General features: G+C 46.1%; 1 protein-coding gene across 1 annotated transcript in view; it reads right to left on the bottom strand.

The window, feature by feature from the left end:
• LOC135821788 (uncharacterized) overlaps positions 1 to 20,710 on the bottom strand; it is a 149,674-nt gene that overhangs the window by 38,493 nt on the left and 90,471 nt on the right. The window contains exons 32-41 of the mRNA XM_065334785.1: positions 19,184 to 19,264; positions 18,758 to 18,844; positions 15,616 to 15,696; positions 15,216 to 15,302; positions 13,671 to 14,048; positions 5,946 to 6,278; positions 5,456 to 5,539; positions 4,085 to 4,171; positions 2,088 to 2,174; positions 91 to 177 (exon numbers count right to left, since the gene is read on the bottom strand). Coding sequence (XP_065190857.1) covers positions 91 to 177; positions 2,088 to 2,174; positions 4,085 to 4,171; positions 5,456 to 5,539; positions 5,946 to 6,278; positions 13,671 to 14,048; positions 15,216 to 15,302; positions 15,616 to 15,696; positions 18,758 to 18,844; positions 19,184 to 19,264 — 1,392 coding nt within the window. The remainder of the gene's footprint in view (positions 1 to 90; positions 178 to 2,087; positions 2,175 to 4,084; positions 4,172 to 5,455; positions 5,540 to 5,945; positions 6,279 to 13,670; positions 14,049 to 15,215; positions 15,303 to 15,615; positions 15,697 to 18,757; positions 18,845 to 19,183; positions 19,265 to 20,710) is intronic.

Here is a 20,710-nt window from a genome sequence, read left to right as displayed (position 1 = left end):
TTTTTGAAACGGAAACGGCTCACGCAGTCACTGGATGCCACGTCAACATGGAGGTATGCTTCGGAAAGAGCTGTAAGCATTCATACTTACCCAATTGGCACTTGTTCCCGGTAAATTCTTTCGGGCAGATGCATTTACCCTTGTCGTCACAATGACCTTGATTCAAACAGTTGCATGCTGCATCAGCCATCGCATACGCACAAACAAGACGTGAGACAGAGGAAATGATGGTATGTTATAGGCTACTCATACTACGTTACAATACGCGTGACGTTTTGGAGCACGACGTTCTGGCATACGTCGTTTTCATGCAGGTGCATTCAAACAGGCACTCACACGCTGCTCAAACAGCTGCGTGTTCAGCTTCTTTTGGACACAAACTGCTGGGAACGACAGAACAAAACTCGGTACAGGAGTCTGGATACGTCGTCTACGATTTCGTACCAGAGGTACGCTTTTCCCGCCACGTTCCATGTTGTCATGACTATCCGGACGAAAACGTCACGTACGCCACGTTCTGGGCGTAGTGTGAATGGCCCATTAGGGGCCGGCCGTAAGTATCGATATTTACAACTCAAACGACTTCGTTAAACGCGGGCGACTTTCTCTGTAGAAAGTCTACACATTTCCACAGTTCGACACATTTCCAGTGCGCAGTCTGAGTTTTCGTCAACTTGGATCATGTGCCCACTTCATCCATCAGCCATGGACTGGGTGCAGAATAGCCTGAACTTCGCACCAGCACTCAATGCAAGACAGAGCAGCTATAACGACAGTCGGAGTCTTGGAGTCTGCGTTTGAGCCGCTCACACGCGGAGCTGAAGCCAGTGGAAAGGACACCATCGCCAGCTAGTCGACATTCTGGCAGAACTTGACGTAGCGTGGAGGCCAGCCGTCCCTTCGGTGCAAATACAAAGCTGCACGTATAGCACTGGTGTACAGCAATGGAGACGGTTTAAACTCATTGGTCTTTACTTCATTGGTTTGAGGGAAAGATGTAAATGGGAACAGTCTGGAGAAAACATTGACCATCACCACCAGGACTCGAGCCAGTAACCGCTTTGGTCTTTTCTTCTGCTTCAAGGCAATCTAAAGTCTGTAGTCTTGGCTGCTGCAATATTAGATTGCGTTTGGTTGGGCATTTCCAGAATGTAAATGACAACCATTCTGGAATGGGAATGGGTAAGAATCACCTGACTAAACAAACGCGCCAGAATCAACTAGGAATCACTTGACATAACAATTCCATAATGTCGTTGTGGAACGGCGACTCTCTTCACTTTTCCTTGGCAGAGTCAAAGTACTCCCGAGTGCATGATTTGAGGCACTTGAACCTGATGCTGCATGTATTCCTAGCAAGAACTTGAGCAAAATGGGGTTCTGCTTTCTTCACACATAGTTGAAACACAGACAAAGGCTGCATACTCAGGGCCACTCGACACAGCTCCAAAAAATCGCGGCGCAAAATAGCTTTTTGTCGGGGAATTTTCTGGAAACAATTGTTGATGTTAGGTCTTTATAAGGCACAGTAATGGTGCAAAATTCAAGACTATGTCCAGAGCATTGCATATGTGCCATTTTATCAATTGTCAAAATGGCCACCTATGCTCCTGTTGGAGCTCTAGAGACACTGTCCAAAGTGAATCGTGGCGAAGACCTAATGTTTTCATTACGACATTAGCCTGCCAAGGCAGTGGAATGCAAAATTCCATAGTACGTTTCCATGGTTACCATGGGCTATTTCCATAGAATTTCATAGTATACCTTCTGCGATCACGTCTAAAATCTGTGGACTCCTTCATTAATCCCATAGCAACAGTTTAGGGTCAGGTTTTAGGTCAGCGTCATAACAGAGACTGTGCAGCATGTCTCTGTATGATGGTCCTACCGGTAGGTCCTACGGGTAGGACCGAGGTCTATGCAAGCTATCAATTATGTTACACAAATGTTGGCTCAGCTTATCTTTTCAATTGTTTTATTAAACAATTATTCGTTGGTTTTTGAAACGGAAACGGCTCACGCAGTCACTGGATGCCACGTCAACATGGAGGTATGCTTCGGGAAGAGCTGTAAGCATTCATACTTACCCAATTGGCACTTGTTCCCGGTAAATTCTTTCGGGCAGATGCATTTACCCTTGTCGTCACAATGACCTTGATTCAAACAGTTGCATGCTGCATCAGCCATCGCATACGCACAAACAAGACGTGAGACAGAGGAAATGATGGTATGTTATAGGCTACTCATACTACGTTACAATACGCGTGACGTTTTGGAGCACGACGTTCTGGCATACGTCGTTTTCATGCAGGTGCATTCACACAGGCACTCACACGCTGCTCAAACAGCTGCGTGTTCAGCTTCTTTTGGACACAAACTGCTGGGAACGACAGAACAAAACTCGGTACAGGAGTCTGGATACGTCGTCTACGATTTCGTACCAGAGGTACGCTTTTCCCGCCACGTTCCATGTTGTCATGACTATCCGGACGAAAACGTCACGTACGCCACGTTCTGGGCGTAGTGTGAATGGCCCATTAGGGGCCGGCCGTAAGTATCGATATTTACAACTCAAACGACTTCGTTAAACGCGGGCGACTTTCTCTGTAGAAAGTCTACACATTTCCGCAGTTCGACACATTTCCAGTGCGCAGTCTGAGTTTCCGTCAACTTGGATCATGTGCCCACTTCATCCATCAGCCATGGACTGGGTGCAGAATAGCCTGAACTTCGCACCAGCACTCAATGCAAGACAGAGCAGCTATAACGACAGTCGGAGTCTTGGAGTCTGCGTTTGAGCCGCTCACACGCGGAGCTGAAGCCAGTGGAAAGGACACCATCGCCAGCTAGTCGACATTCTGGCAGAACTTGACGTAGCGTGGAGGCCAGCCATCCCTTCGGTGCAAATACAAAGCTGCACGTATAGCACTGGTGTACAGCAATGGAGACGGTTTAAACTCATTGGTCTTTACTTCATTGGTTTGAGGGAAAGATGTAAATGGGAACAGTCTGGAGAAAACATTGACCATCACCACCAGGACTCGAGCCAGTGACCGCTTTGGTCTTTTCTTCTGCTTCAAGGCAATCTAAAGTCTGTAGTCTTGGCTGCTGCAATATTAGATTGCGTTTGGTTGGGCATTTCCAGAATGTAAATGACAACCATTCTGGAATGGGAATGGGTAAGAATCACCTGACTAAACAAACGCGCCAGAATCAACTAGGAATCACTTGACATAACAATTCCATAATGTCGTTGTGGAACGGCGGCTCTCTTCACTTTTCCTTGGCAGAGTCAAGGTACTCCCGAGTGCATGATTTGAGGCACTTGAACCTGATGCTGCATGTATTCCTAGCAAGAACTTGAGCAAAATGGGGTTCTGCTTTCTTCACACATAGTTGAAACACAGACAAAGGCTGCATACTCAGGGTCACTCGACACAGCTCCAAAAAATCGCGGCGCAAAATAGCTTTTTGTCGGGGAATTTTCTGGAAACAATTGTTGATGTTAGGTCTTTATAAGGCACAGTAATGGTGCAAAATTCAAGACTATGTCCAGAGCATTGCATATGTGCCATTTTATCAATTGTCAAAATGGCCACCTATGCTCCTGTTGGAGCTCTAGAGACACTGTCCAAAGTGAATCGTGGCGAAGACCTAATGTTTTCATTACGACATTAGCCTGCCAAGGCAGTGGAATGCAAAATTCCATAGTACGTTTCCATGGTTACCATGGGCTATTTCCATAGAATTTCATAGTATACCTTCTGCGATCACGTCTAAAATCTGTGGACTCCTTCATTAATCCCATAGCAACAGTTTAGGGTCAGGTTTTAGGTCAGCGTCATAACAGAGACTGTGCAGCATGTCTCTGTATGATGGTCCTACCGGTAGGTCCTACGGGTAGGACCGAGGTCTATGCAAGCTATCAATTATGTTACACAAATGTTGGCTCAGCTTATCTTTTCAATTGTTTTATTAAACAATTATTCGTTGGTTTTTGAAACGGAAACGGCTCACGCAGTCACTGGATGCCACGTCAACATGGAGGTATGCTTCGGGAAGAGCTGTAAGCATTCATACTTACCCAATTGGCACTTGTTCCCGGTAAATTCTTTCGGGCAGATGCATTTACCCTTGTCGTCACAATGACCTTGATTCAAACAGTTGCATGCTGCATCAGCCATCGCATACGCACAAACAAGACATGAGACAGAGGAAATGATGGTATGTTATAGGCTACTCATACTACGTTACAATACGCGTGACGTTTTGGAGCACGACGTTCTGGCATACGTCGTTTTCATGCAGGTGCATTCACACAGGCACTCACACGCTGCTCAAACAGCTGCGTGTTCAGCTTCTTTTGGACACAAACTGCTGGGAACGACAGAACAAAACTCGGTACAGGAGTCTGGATACGTCGTCTACGATTTCGTACCAGAGGTACGCTTTTCCCGCCACGTTCCATGTTGTCATGACTATCCGGACGAAAACGTCATGTACGCCACGTTCTGGGCGTAGTGTGAATGGCCCATTAGGGGCCGGCCGTAAGTATCGATATTTACAACTCAAACCCACCCTATACCCCTCCTCTCAGAATGTGCATTTTTTTTCGTCAGGCAACCAGTCTGACCAGGCCCTACGGGTATCTGTCTAATAAGGGCCGAACGCTGCACCGCAGCCTTTTCGGACCAAAACCAGTCTACTCAGCGCCCAAAAGACTACAACATATGGGCTAATTGCGGTCATCCGCGCTTTTAGAATCCCCATCTAGTAGGGCGCACTCACCCAGTTTTGTTGGAAGTGCGCGAATTCGATTGGGAATAAAGGAGGAAGGGAGCGTCTCAGCTTCCTCGGACCAAGACCATTCGACCCAGAGCACCCCGAAGACTACAACTGGTGAAAATGTGATTCAGGATGCAGCGTATACTTCCTTTTAAAACGGTCATTACAGGGTGGAGGGGGGGGGGGAGGCTATTATTCCAGAGAAGACTTCTGATCGTGTGAGCGTAGTAGCATTCAAGTTGTGAGAATTCTCAATGAAATACACGGAGTTGTATGTGAAACTGCAGGCTACACACACGTCAGGCATTACACACTCCATCTAGCTATAAATAGTGGTCACATTACACTGACGGTATCCCAACTCTTTAATTACCAGATTTTGTATGCTCCGATCTATTTCCTTAGCCTATCCTCGATTAACTGCTCCCTCTACATAAAGTTTCCATTTCATTCTTCTTGCAGGAGATCCCCTCGACAAGCCCAAAGCCTTTGGGAAATCCAAATATAATATTAATTCAAATACATCTGGCAGATCTCTGCTGTTTTCCCGCTATCTTGTTAGTGTTCTTCACCTTCTCTAAAATGGGTGTACTCAGATTATCAAACACGCGCACGCTTGCACACACACACACATACACACACACACGAATTTTAAGGCCTGCTGTCTTACCCTTTTCACATCGTTCGCCGTAGGATGTGGTGCGGTTACACACACAACTCAAGTTTGCTGCAATACCATTGTTCTCACAGAATTCTGTGCAGAAAAAGAATACGAGCAGCTCAATTGCGTTACTCTTCTGCAGTTTATGAAAGTAGAATGCCAATTATCTAAATGATTGCTTATCCAAAAAAGTGCTGTTCAAGACATTTGTGTTATGTTCCCTGACGGAAAAGCATTCTCTCTCGTTGAATCCTTATACATGCTCCCAAAAACGATCAGTCAAAGGAGGTTTCTTGGTTAGGTATTCCCACCAACAACAACAATCAAAATTTAAGCATGCACAATGCATGGTATGATATGGGGGGCAGGGGAGAGGGCAAGGACTTTTGCTACAAGGACATGTTTGAAAAGGACATGTTGAAGCAAGACACAGGGATAAGGGACAGGGAATGGCTATACTGCTTGCGCATAGCCAGTCATTTATTATCGCCTCACTTACTGACACAGAGGATCCGGGCTTGCTCATTGCTTGGGGCGTTGTGAATCGTATGACTTCCGCTGCTAAACGTTACGGTTCTGTAATGGTGTTCGCCATCCGCCGAGATTGGTTCGACGTGGAAGGGCTTGGTGCCGTGATGAGAGTTATGCTCTATAGGCAATCGTTGTAGCCAGCGCTCTCTGAATACATGGCCATGTGCTTGCAGCCAGTCCACGGTTATAAAGTTTAGTCCATACTGCTGACAAGCTTCACGCGCAAAAGGCTGGGTAACGGCACGTCTCGATGCCGGTGTTGCTGCGACGTATGCTGAGGAGAAAGCATGAATCCATTTAGCTGCAGGACAACAGACAGGTATAGAGGCATTTGGAGAAACATTAAAAAAGCACAGCAGGAAGCAAGCCTGAAGAATGGGCTTCCTGGAAATTGCTGGCACGTTCCATGAATTTCGACATAATGGATAGGTCAGGCCCCCGAAACAGTGCATACCGTATTAATTAGAAAAGCAATCCTGTCAGCTTTTCTATTATTGTGGTCACAATGCAAGACCAAACGGCACCGATATTTGACACGTTGTCTACGTAAGTTTTTAAGTAAGGTGCTCGGTACGTACCTGGACCAGGGAGCACTACTCCATGGCTTGTACCATCGCGTGGCCGGTGGCGTGCGTGTGCATGGCAGACATTTTTTTTGCAATCCGTTTTCTCAGTTGTACGCACTACGCCATTTCCCGCCTCAGATCTCCGCCGTGACAGACACCCATAGTAGAAAAGGCCCCAAGCTGCACACTCTGGGGGGTTATGTACTCTAGATATCATTCATACCCACCAAAAGATGTGTAACATTTTATTATTATGGTGTGCCTTGTTTATCTATCAGTACCTCCAACCATAGCCTTGCCCCTATATCCTCAGGAGCATCAGTGTAGTTCTTGGAATAAGGTGTTCGAATCAACAATTTAATCGTTTACATTTCTATAATACATATCTATTATTCCTCCTTTGTCTCAAAATAGACAGAAGCGGAAGGGTTAGCATTTGCTGCCTTGTACGCGAACTGTTCTATTATTATTATTATTATTATTATTATTATTACGAAGTAGTGGTTGCGACTTCGGCGATGATTTGTAAGAAATGGTTTGCTCCCCACACCGGAGCTCGCGCTATTCCGCCGACTTTACTTGACACTTGACTGACTCACGACTGCCATCAAGAGCACACGAGAAGTCCATCGAACCTTCGACTCGGCAAACCTGCAAGAAAGCACCACTCCCTGCTCAATACACAGTGTTTCGGGGAATTCACCCCTCATCAGTTGAGCTTGAGTAGGCTGAGGAAGATTGTCAAGTGTCAAGTAAAGTCGGCGGAATAGCGCGAGCTCCGGTGTGGGGAGCAAACCATTTCTTATTATTATTATTATTATTATTATTATTATTATTATTTGAACTGGTTTTGAGGGAAAGAGACATTTATTATTATTTGTATTATTATTGGCAGTAGCAGTTGGCAGTAGCGGCAAGGAATGTCAGGTCGGTTTCATTGTCACGTAATTCCAAAGTATGTACTGGTTCTAGTAGCGGTGTTAGGGTGTATGAATCTTCTGTTGCCAACCATCTTGTTCAGAATAGTGATTGTCGTTCTAGTTATGCTGATGAGTGCTTTTCTGTTTGGTCTCGTTCACGTAGTCAAAGGTATTTGCGTGTATTGGAGTCTATCTACATTTTTACCACTAAGCCGATTTTGTGTAGGCAGAAAAAGAATTTGTTTACGTTGAAATTGTTTGTGAATTTAGATCAGTAGTTCTCCTTTGTGGTTGCATGGTAACTTTCTAGTGGTGAATTTATCGCATCTGTTGTCACCTGATATCGTTGAATGGTGTAATGTTTCTTTCAGCTCTCATTTTATCGCGCTAGTTAGGGTCTAAATTATTACTTGCATTGTGCGTATATATATTGAGTTAAGAGCTATTGTTGATTTGCCAGTAATCCTCTGATGAGATGGCGACGAAAACGTTTAGGAACAAGCTTCTTTATTTACATGAAAACAAGTTTTGCTTATGGTGTTTATACTGAGTGCGCAGCTTACACTATTTATTGCGTTGATTACATTTTTATCTCCACGGAAGCTTTTTGATTATTATTATTATTTCTCCTTTATTCACTTCTTTCGAAGGCGATAAGCCAGACCCACCGGGAAATATTTCCATGGGTGGGACAGCAAAAAGAAAGTGAAAAAACAAAAACAAAAATAAATAAATAAATAAAACCTAAAAACCAAAGTTTTGAGGGAAAGAGACAAACGGGAAAAGTCTGAAGAAAAAATCGACTGTCACCACCAGGACTCGAACCAGGGACCCTCGCTTGTAGCCAGCGATGCTCTAACCACTGAGCTATGGTGTAGTCGTCATCCATTATTATTATTATTATTATTATTATTATTATTATTATTATTATTATTATTATTATTATTATTATTATTATTATTACGAAGTAGTGGTTGCGACTTCGGCGATGATTTGTAAGAAAGGGTTTGCTAGCGCGAGCTCCAGTGTGGGGAGCAAACCCTTTATTATTATTATTTTTATTATTTGGAAAGGATTGGGAGAACTTCACCCGACTGATACTTTGAACTTTTATTATTATTATTATTATTATTATTATTATTATGACGACTTTATTCACTCCCAAAGCAGAAAAAGAAAGCTTGAAAGGAGGCATGAAGCACAGCACCGGGATCCATATGACCCAAGGGTGAAGCACCAATCAATGAAGATAAAAGAAAATCCTGAACAAAATTTTGATAAACTTCATGAGAGAAAAATTCAACTATACCAACTTCGATACTCACATAAAATCACAGTCATGTATAACAGAACTACTCAAGTAGTAAACACCAAGCATGCTGCACATGGGACACTCCAAGCAAGACAAACTCAGACGAGATAAAACGGCATATGCAGAGAAAGACAATACATGACTGGGGGCATATGGCAGAAATTCACGCCTCTCGGCTCGTCACACAGCACATGATGCACCACAATCATAAAACACACAGACTGAGACACAACGAGACATTACGGGCAGGCTAACATAAGGTCAACCGACCGTTCCGACCATGCCACTCTCCCATCCATGACCAGTCACCGACCGCACAATTCTCAGGGTGCCCAGAATAGCACATTGCTGCAGCCGCTGGATCACGGACGCGTGGAGCCCAAGGCTTAAGATGTGGCTGCGACTCGTTCCTGACACACCACCCAGAGCACCAATGATAACTGGAACAATAGTTATCTTTTTGTTCCAGATCCTCCTCAGCTCTGCTGCCAAGGGCAGGTATTTGCTGATCTTCTCCTGCACCTTCTCATTGACCCTGTGGTCCAATGGGACACTGACGTCCAAGAGCAGTGCCCGATCATCCAGAACCAGCACCAGGTCTGGTCTGTTCGCTTTTATTACTCGATCTGTGGGAATGGAAATCTCCCACATCAGCTTGCAACTGGCAGAACTTGTGACCTGCACCAGCTGCTTACTGCTGGGTAACCCATGCTGCTTACACAGCGCACGATGCAGGGCCTGGACCACAAAGTTATGCCGGGCAATGTATGCAGTCCGTGCCAGGGCTGGACAGCAGGCGATGATGTGGTCCATATTTTCTCCGGGTGCACCACATACACGACAGAGGTCCACGACATCATGCCTCTTGTGGATATGGCGCATATTGTTTCTCGTGGCAATCACCTGATCCTGGCAAGCAATGAGAAAGCCTTCCGTTTCAGGACGCATTGTCTGGGATCTGAAACAGGAAAACGAGAGCTGCATGTCCAGGATACCATCAACACGCGCCCAATAGCGACCATGAAGAGGCATCGCTCGAAGTTCACGGCGGCGGTTGTCATTGAGGGCCTGTTTAACAGTCTCTTTGTTAGCGGTGTCCAGGGTCGTCAGGCGAAGGCGCTGCAGGACAGTATTTGCCAGCTTTGATATTGATTTTCTAGAGGGACGTGATCCATGGTGCTGGAGAACAGCGGCCAGGGCAGGGACATCTTCCCGATCCTTCAGGTACTGAGCGAGCCGGATGCAAGTACGGTCATGGAGATCTACGATGCATACTAGGCCACGACCTCCCTCACTCCGCGGTAGATATAGGCGTCCGATTGAGGCACGTGGGTGGTGGGCCCTGCTAGCAGTCAGAGCCTTCCTCACTGTCCTGTCCAGCGAGCGGAGCTCATCCGCGGTCCAAGGAACGACTGTGCCAAGGCCATAGGACACCACTGGCAGAACGTAGGTGTTGATTGCTCTGATGAGGTTTGGTGCACATAGTGAAGCATCCATGATCAAGCGAAGACGGCGACGGAACTCAGCGATGGCAGATTGTTTAACTTCACCAGCCTCGATTCCCAGGAATTCCCGCAGGCCAAGGTAGAGGTACGCCGCGCCATCTTGCAGAGGATGAATGATCGACTCTGTTAGCAAGGTTGACGAAGGCTCTGCATCCTGGGTTGGCTTAGCGGCCGGGCAGACAATCTTCGAGCACTTAGTGGGAGATAGTTGCATGCCAACCGCCCCACCAACGCACTCCACAATGTTGATCAAGGAGTCCAGTCCAGTACTGCTAGCGGCAAATAGCTTGACGTCATCCATGTACCATAGATGCGACAACAGGGAATCACGCGTGGGTCCACAACGATATCCTATGCCGCTTCTTGCTAATTCGTTTGAGATTGGGTTGAGACCGATGCAGAACAGCAGGGGAGACAGAGAATCACCCTGGAAGATACCCCGTCGGATGGATATTGGCTCGCTGACACCGCTGCTAAGGCACAGTTGTGTGCTCCATTGCTCCGACAGCGTTTGGAGTGTGCGGATGATCCTAGGATCGAACTTGTAGATGGTAGCAATTTCCCAGATCCACTCTTGGGAAAGGCTATCGAAGGCCTTTCGGAAGTCTAGCCATGCCATACTGAGGGAGCGCTGGTGGCATTTGGCATCTTCAATAATCCTGTTGTTGATCAACAACTGATCTGTGCATCCTCCTCGGCCACGTGCACATCCGACCTGTTCCGGGGCCAGCAGACTGTTAGCGGTGATGTGAGACCACATAAGCTCCGATACTACAGATGTGAAAAGTTTATACATAGAAGGCAGGCAGGTTATAGGTCTCCAGTTCTGGGGTTTCGACAGATCACCTTTCTTCGGTAGGAGTACGGTTGCACCAAGGGAGAACCAGGGCGGTGGCACGACTTCCGAATCCAACAGCTGCTGGAATATGCGAAGCAAGGCAGGATGCAGTGCACTAAACTTCTTCAACCAGAATGGTCTGATGTTGTCAGGCCCAGCAGCACGCCAGTGAGGCATCCTTCCAACTGCCAGTTGGAACAACTCCGGCGTTATGACTGCATCCTCTTGTGGCTGGACATCTTGATAGGCAAGAGCCTCCCGTTCAATCCATCCATGTCTGCTCACCGCAAATGGCGCGGACCAGATGCCTGACCAAAAATCATGCAACGCCCCCATACCAGGCCGAGTCTGGTCACTGCAGTCAGCCTCCTGTGTCCCCAGAGAGAGGTAGAACTGGCGCTCGTTCTCTCTGAATACCTGATTCTGTTGTTTTCTCTTGATGTTATCCTTATACCGTCTGATTCTGGCGGAAAGCGCCAGCAGCTCCATTTTCTTGCTTTCGAGTAGAGCCGCGGCCTCATCACTGCTCTTGACAGGATATCTGGTGAACAATCTTGGGTTTCCAGCTTGGATGAAACTTGTGAGGCGCGACACGTCTTTCCTCACATTCTCAATTTTGCGTTGTATCCGCAACAACCAGCCTGGCGCAGTCTCCCTCCCATGATCACCACCACTCAAACGGCAAGGTGCAACACCAGACACCACCAAGACCAGCACCGCCGCTGCATAGGTGAGCTGATTGGCGAATTCCAAAGACAGAGGCAGGGGTAAACCCAACAGGAACAGTCTCATGCCACCGTTGACCAAGGCAACATTGCTGGAAAGTGCACGGCTAGGGACCTTTCTGGGGACAGTGAGTCTTGGCCGACCTGTCAACTGCAAGCTCTGTACTCCAACTAAAACACCGCTCAGAGGTCTGGCAACGTCACCAGGTGTGGTTATTTTGCGATTGATGCAGAGGTGCCTGATTGACCACTCCAGATCCATACTCAAACCACCAGGGCCCAGAATACCAGATTCACTGAGATTGGTTAGAATGCCTCCAAGCTTATCAGGGTTGGAATTACTACAAGGCGAACAAGGCAAGGCCTTGTGCAGTGACTTTGCTCTGTTTCAGGCACTCCAACAGCCGGTCCATCCACAGTAGGCGTTGATCCACTGGGAGCAAAGTCGCCCTCCACAGGTGGCTGAGGTCCTGCCAGGCCATAAACAGCCTGTCTATTATTATTATTATTATTATTATTATTATTATTATTATTCCTCCTTTGCTGTGCTGCTTAAGGGTTGGTTCACATACGCAAAATCGGTGCCGCAAGAGATCGCAAGAAATCGGCGGTGAGCCAGCTCTCGATCCGTTGCGCATACGGTGCGAGTACCAAATCTACTACAAAGTAGTACAGAATGCGCCCAAATGCTACGACAGATTTGCCAATTGAAGCCTGAATTTTTTGTTTCTTCCGTAGTTGCCGTAGTTGCCGTAGTTGTCGTTCGGTGATGGCCACTCGGTGCTACCTTTTACCGGAGATCATGAAACTACTTCTACACGTTTTATTGCAGTCTAGTAAGCAGTGGTGTCGAAGTTATGCGTGCAAACGTTGATGAAGTCACATGAGCTTGTCTATGGATCCTTTGTATTTCTTTACTTCTTTCAATTGTATTTGTCTCGAAAGTTGCACAACAGTCATGTAGATCATCCGAGAAGGATGGGTTGATATGCTGAATTAATTCGCCACCTTGAAACGACTACAAGAATGGCGAATGGACCTCATCTTTAGCTTCAATTTAGGAAAATTTAGGATGAGTCTTGGTTTGAAATGTTGACAAAGTCTGGCTCCCGGCACCGGCGATCACCGGCGTGAATGGTTCACAGACCACTGTTGGCCAAATTTGTATGGGGCAGATCGCAAGAGCTGGGCAATGTCCAACTTTGCCGGCGGTCCCCCGGAATCTGAATTTTGCAGGTAAATTACTGATGAGAAAGCTGCAGAAAAGCTACTTTGGGATCTGTTTGAACACATTGCTCTTGCCAGTCAAGGCGAGTGAAGGTCTCTCCAAGATTCTTCACTCCTAATCAGTTGGTGGAAATAGGAAAGTAAAAAAAGCAAAGGATAGTGCAAAAAGTACTCCTTTCTGCATATTCTTTACAAGGAGGATGAAAAACATGCAGAAAATGCCGCAGATTTTTGATGTTACTGCAGAAAGTGCCGCAGAATTACCCTCTTTTCTCCGCGGATTTTATTTGCCGCGGAATTCAGAATTCTTGTCCGAGTTTTTCTAATGGGACAGGATAGTCCATGCGATGGCCTTTCACTCTGTACATAAAATGGAATGGGGATAGTTCCTTCACTGGTTACCCAGTTTATGTCGCCGGTACGACCTACAACAGTAAGTCGCCCATTAGAACGGGGAGCCCGGGTTGTGAGGCACACATGCTGTTGTTTATTTCTCTGCGGTCATGCCTCCTACCCTGTTAATGTCCCTACCCTGTGCTTTCACTGCTTGCCCTGCTGCCCTGAGCATTCCCCCATGTGGCTAAAAAGGCAACAGCCTACCTTCGCAAATGACGTCATTAAGGGTTGTTCCAGCCCGGTCAAATACCTCTTGCCTATGGTTGTTCTTGTCCTGCTTGTAAAGGACATGATCCCCTCTGAACACGTGCGACGTCCATACAGTGATAGTGCTGCCGTAAGTGCTCGCCATCATCTTTCGGAGCAATGCTTCCATGCAGCCGCGCACGCCCTTGGTCCTGTTGGTGAAGGCGTCAAAATCGATCACGTCGTATCCTCGACGCTGGCATAAACGGCGGGCTTGCCTCAGATTGGCCTTTTCCGTGAGGCTGGGCTCGTTAGCGTGCGGATGAACCGGCAAGCCAGCGAGAGCCATCCAGGAGTACATTGCCTTATCTGTGCCTGGGCAGATGGTCTTGAGAGCTGAACACAACACAGTGCATATTCAGAACACAATCAGGTACTGTGCAACTCACCAGGCACATGCTCCGATAAGACATACACTCGAGCTCAGATACAAAATTTGAGAGAACACTTTAAGGGGCCATCCGGCATTATCGATAATTTTCACGAAACGAAAAAGTATAATTATATGATAGAAAACTGCTATTCAAACTGACCACGATTACCCAACCATCAGTCTCCTGCAGTGTTTCAGGAAATGTTCCATAATATATGGACTATCCAAGGGCTGTACTTTTAAAAATAACTTTGCGTCACCAAAATGAAGAAAAGTGGACCCATTAGCCGATGTAGAATGGTTTTGCCAATATGGATGATCGCACAAACATGAAACTCGAATCGCAGCAAATGTAGGCCTTATTCCACCATTATTTGAAGCCAATAGGGAGGCATGTCCAGGGTACTAGTACTGGAATACTCCACGGCAAATACATAAATGCATACTCCAATGCAGTCCATTCATACACGATAGTCCCGCTGGAAAGTCAAATTTTAGGCCGGATTGAGACTATCCACAGTTTGAATCTGGGTCCGGGATCTGCTTCTCCATACATTTTGCCATGGCCTACCTGACGCAATTTTGAACACCTTGCCTCGATCCCTTATTCTCTGTCCTTAGACGTTTTGGCAGATGTGGCAAGGGATCAGGCCCCGATCGCACTATGTCAGAAATAGTGCGTCAGCGTCTGAATCGTGAATTTTTTCCATGGCAACTGACGAAAACGCGGGAAATTTCAGAGTCAGACGTAGCAGCGCCTGGGGCAAGCAAATCGGCTGGGTTGCCACTGCCGCTGCAAGCCCTTGCATGAAGAACACAGACCCATGAATAATAGCGTGCCGTACTACACTCTATCATTGCAATTTGGCTCGTCACAGAGTGGTTTTGTAAAGTGCGTCAGGCCCCGAAGGCAAGAGCAAAAATGCAGTGTTCACCGGATTCAAACTTATCATAGTGCCACCAAGGCCAGGTCAGGAGTAGAGGTCAGACCTGATCAAGATGTTGGGTACAAGCTGTACATTGTGACAACTTACGAACACAGGGGCTGGAAGCATAATTTTTACATTTCGCAGCTGCATGTGTTTCAAAGAAACATACATAATTATACACTTCATTCAGAAGTTACTTACTCTGCTGACACAGGTCTCCATGGAAACCTTTCTGGCAGACGCAGGTACCGTCTTCAGCGCACTTCCCATGATTCAAGCAATGGCATACTGCAGTAGAGATTGGGTGCATTCACGTATTTCCCAAAACACACAGATCGGAACAGACCACCATACAATATAAGACCCTAAAGAAGTATAATGTATCTTTTATTGCACGTAAATAGCACAAAATAGGTTGAAGGTTTGAGTTTGCTCTACCGAAATAAGAGAGAAATATTTTCCTTGCAATGATGAGTATGATTCTAGAAATTGTAAACATACCCATGGGCCATACACTCGTTGACACGCGGCCTAAAATGACAGCAGCTTTCTTTTCCCCTTATAATTCAAGACTATTACAGCTGGTTTTTTTAGCCCTTACCTTCTATGCACTTAGGTCCATCTAGTCTGGGTTTACATTCACATTCTTTGTTCTTTTTGACCCAGGGATTCGTGCACACAACTGCATCGCATATCACAAACCGAGGGGAAAGAAAACAGGAGAGCAAATCAGCCAGACATAATAATGGACAGACAAAAAGACTGAGAGACAAATAGATGTTTTACTTAGTGTTTTACTTAGTAGGCAGCCATTGTCCTATAAACAGTCAGAAGTCCAGTAGGGAGTGGAACTCATCATACCGTCATATTTGCACGACTTCGTTAAACGCGGGCGACTTTCTCTGTAGAAAGTCTACACATTTCCACAGTTCGACACATTTCCAGTGCGCAGTCTGAGTTTTCGTCAGTTGGGATCATGTGCCCACATCATCCATCAGTCATGGACTGGGTGTAGAATAGCTTGAACTGCGCACCAGCACTCAACGCAAGACAGAGCAGCTATAACGACAGTCGGAGTCTTGGAGTCTGCGTTTGAGCCACGTTCTGGGCGTAGTGTGAATGGCCCATTAGGGGCCGGCCGTAAGTATCGATATTTACAACTCAAACCCACCCTATACCCCTCCTCTCAGAACGTGCATTTTTTTTCGTCAGGCAACCAGTCTGACCAGGCCCTACGGGTATCTGTCTAATAAGGGCCGAGCGCTGCACCGCAGCCTTTTCGGACCAAAACCAGTCTACTCAGCGCCCAAAAGACTACAACATATGGGCTAATTGCGGTCATCCGCGCTTTTAGAATCCCCATCTAGTAGGGCGCACTCACCCAGTTTTGTTGGAAGTGCGCGAATTCGATTGGGAATAAAGGAGGAAGGGAGCGTCTCAGCTTTCTCGGACCAAGACCATTCGACCCAGAGCACCCCGAAGACTACAACTGGTGAAAAATCGATTCAGGATTCAGGGTATACTTCCCTTTAACCCTTTAAGAGCCACAGGAAAGTTTCAAAATTCTGCATTTTTTTTAAAACGGTCATTACAGGGTGTGGGAGGGGGGGGGGGGCTATTATTCCAGAGAAGACTTCTGATCATGTGAGCACAGTAGCATTGAAGTTGTGTGACTCTACTTTACTCTACCAGGTAGCTAAAAACCAACGCAGCCAAAGTTTTCATTTCAACAAGCCCAAAGCCTTTGGGAAATCCTTTTAAATAAAAAATTCAAATACATCTGGCAGATCTCTGCTGTTTTCTCGCTATCTTGTTAGTGTTCTTCACCTTCTCTAAAAAGAGTGTACTCAGATTATCAAACACGCGCACACTTGCACACACACACACATACACACACACACACACACACACACACACACACACACACACGAAGTTACCAGGAAACTATTTTAGATCGACTCGAACCCTCTTAAAAGCTGAGAACCGTTCACAATGCTTGTTTATCGTGATCAATTTGCTGAGAGAGGCGAGCTGAGGCTTTGTCATGTGTCACGGCTGAATGCCTGGCGCTGGCTTGACACACCCCGTCAAAGTGACGACGTACGTACCAGGAACGCTCGCTGTGCTTCCTCTTTACCTATGCCATCATGCATGTTAATTGAATTCTGGACGAACTAGTCACGTTCTTTGTGACCACACACCCGTGCACATACATACACACACACGCGCACGCACGCACGCACACACACACACACACACACACACACACACACACACACACACACACACACACACACTACTATGATACAGCTACCCTAAACGGGTCACGCCGCCCTCCACCCAAGCATGGGCACTATGAGGGGCAGTGGCAAATAAAGAGAATCAGCTAGCAGCAATGGCAAAACAGATGAAACAATGGAGTAGAACGGACAACTGCTGTACTGTAACAACAACCTGACAGTGACAACGACTGAAAATGAACAGGAAAGAAAAGAATACCGCAAAATTTTACGTTACAAAAAAACACTGCCCACGAAAGAATCCACCAAGCAAAAGGAGCGTTGGCATCCGAAATCCCACCAGGATTCCACTGGCAGTTCTTCCACGCTGACGATGTTAGCGGCAGAGCAGTGCCTCACAAATGCCACAACGCTTGACCAGTGTGCACTTATGACGACGAAAGATTGAAGTTTCAATTCCCACCATAGGGCTTGAAAGTGCTACGTCACAGCATAGCAACAATTTCAAAAATTCAAAAACTGGATCCACTTGGATCCAGTTTTTGTATGGATCCAGGCACATTTCAAGCGGTTTTACTCACAGCAAAGGTGAAATTGACTGGGTTGGCTAATGGGGATGGGGTGACAATTGGTTGCAAAGAAAAAGTCATACCTGCGTAAGACATGCGTGGGTTGCTATGCACCCACACACAGAGGCAATAGCAAAGTCACACCTTAGTGGATCCAAAAAAGAAATCTGATGTCAACTTACAATGTTACTTTCAATGTAACCCCGCAGCGTAGGAAGAAAAAGCTCTCCTTGCAGCTAAAAAAGAGCGGGGGAAAAGCTGAGATGAAGAAGACATTGCCCTCTGAATCCTAAAAAGGTTTTTTTTTAACTTGCACTTTTTTCTGCTCAGCGTTTCATTTTGTGGCAATGTGTGATTTCTGCTGGATTCATCCCCAGACCTATTCAGTTTGCTGAGCCGTTTTTATTGCGCTGAATGGTTGTACTTGTATAGTGCTGAGAAGTTTTTATTAACAGTCTTTATTTTTCTGATTCGTTTTTATGACCAATCTGTGGTCACAAATCAATGGGGATCTTTATTCAGTGGATAATTATAACTAAGAATAACTATTATTGTGTTGAAGAAGGGTTCCCTTGAAGGGTGGTGGCGTTCCAACGGATACGGAAAACTGGGCTTCCAGCCGCGTCTCGCGGGAACCGTGAATTTGTTTGCCACAACAATGCATGTTAAAAGCATGGCTACCTGCTAACTGTACACTTTCTTATGTAGTGCAAGTGCCTGATAGGGTATCCGTGCTACCCGGATAAAAATACCCGAACTCGTTGCCCAACCAACCCCCCCCCCCCCCTGCCCCCCCCCCTATTGATACCATAGTCCATTTCAAGTATATCCGTGAGTAAAATGCACATCCCCTGAGCATAATTTTCACATTTCGCAGCTGCATGTGTTTCAAAGAAACATACATAATTATACACTTCATTCAGAAGTTACTTACTTTGCTGACACAGGTCTCCATGGAAACCTTTCTGGCAGACGCAGGTACCGTCTTCAGCGCACTTCCCATGATTCAAGCAATGGCATACTGCAGTAGAGATTGGGTGCATTCACGTATTTCCCAAAACACACAGATAGGAACAGACCACCATACAATATCAGACCCTACAGAAGTTAGTATCACCAACTCATACCCATATAATCAATTATATGGTATCTATTATTGCACGTAAATAGCACAAAATAGGTTGGAGGTTTGAGTTTGCTCCACCGAGATAGGAGAGAAATATTTTCCTTACAATGATGAGTATGATTCTAGAAATTGTAAATATACACATGGGTCATACACTCGTTGACCCGCGGCCTAAAATGACAGCATCTTTCTTTTCCCCTTATATTATATTACAGCTGTTTTTTTAGCCCTTACCTTCTGTGCACTTAGGTCCATCTAGTCTGGGTTTACATTCACATTCTTTGTTCTTTTTCACCCAGGGATTCGTGCACACAACTGCATCGCATATCACACACCGAGGGGAAAGAAAACAGGAGAGCAAATCAGCCAGACATAATAATGCACAGACAAAAAGACTGAGAGACAAATAGATGTTTTACTTAGTAGGCAGCCATTGTCCTATAAACAGTCAGAAGTCCAGTAGGGAGTCGAACTCATCAGACCGTCATATTTGCACGACTTCGTTAAACGCGGGCGACTTTCTCTGTAGAAAGTCTACACATTTCCACAGTTCGACACATTTCCAGTGCGCAGTCTGAGTTTTCGTCAGTTTGGATCATGTGCCCACTTCATCATGTGCCCACTTCATCCAACAGCCATGGACTGGGTGCAGAATAGCCTGAACTTCGCACCAGCACTCAATGCAAGACAGAGCAGCTATAACGACAGTCGGAGTCTTGGAGTCTGCGTTTGAGCCGCTCACACGCGGAGCTGAAGCCAGTGGAAAGGACACCATCGCCAGCTAGTCGACATTCTGGCAGAACTTGACGTAGCGCGGAGGCCAGCCATCCCTTCGGTGCAAATACTGCACGTATAGCACTGGTGTACAGCAACGTAGACCGTTTAAACTCATTGGTCTTCCCTTCATAGGTTTGAGGGAAAGATGTAAATGGGAACAGTCTGGAGAAAACATTGACCATCACCACCTGGACTCGAGAAAGTGACCGCTTTGGTCTTTTCTTCTGCTTCAAGGCAATCTAAAGTCTGTAGTCTTGGCTGCTGCAATATTAGATTGCGTTTGGTTGGGCATTTCCAGAATGTAAATGACAACCATTTTGGAATGGGAATGGGTAAGAATAACCTGACCAAACAAACGCGCCGGAATCAATTAGGAATCACTTGACATAACAATTCCATAATGTCGTTGTGGAACGGCGGCTCTCTTCACTTTTCCTTGGCAGAGTCACGGTACTCCTGAGTGCATGATTTGAGGCACTTGAACCTGATGCTGCATGTATACCTAGCACTTGAGCAAAATGGGGTTCTGCTTTCTTCACACATAGTTGAAACACAGGCTGCATACTCAGGGTCAGTCGACACAGCTCCGAAAAATCGCGGCGCAAAAGTGCTTTTTGTCGGGGAATTTTCTGGATACAATTGTTGATGTTGGGTCTTTATAAGGCACATTAATGGCGCAAAATTCAAGACTTTGTCCAGAGCATTGCATATGTGCCATTTTATGAATTGTCAAAATGGCCGCCTATGCTCCTGTCGAAGCTCTAGAGACACTGTCCAAAGTGAATCGTGGCGAAGACCTAATGTTTTCATTACGACATTAGCCTGCCAAGGCAGTGGAATGAAAAATTCCATAGTACGTTTCCATGGTTTCCATCGGGTATTTCCATGGAATTTCATAGTATACCTTCTGCGATCACGTCTAAAATCTGTGGACTCATTCATTAGCCCCATAGCAAAAGTTAAGGGTCAGGTTTTAGGTCAGTG

The sequence above is a fragment of the Sycon ciliatum genome, chromosome 7, assembly GCF_964019385.1.
Source record: "Sycon ciliatum chromosome 7, ocSycCili1.1, whole genome shotgun sequence".
In the NCBI taxonomy this organism is placed as follows: domain Eukaryota; kingdom Metazoa; phylum Porifera; class Calcarea; order Leucosolenida; family Sycettidae; genus Sycon; species Sycon ciliatum.
This window is presented reverse-complemented; position numbering and strand designations above follow the sequence as displayed.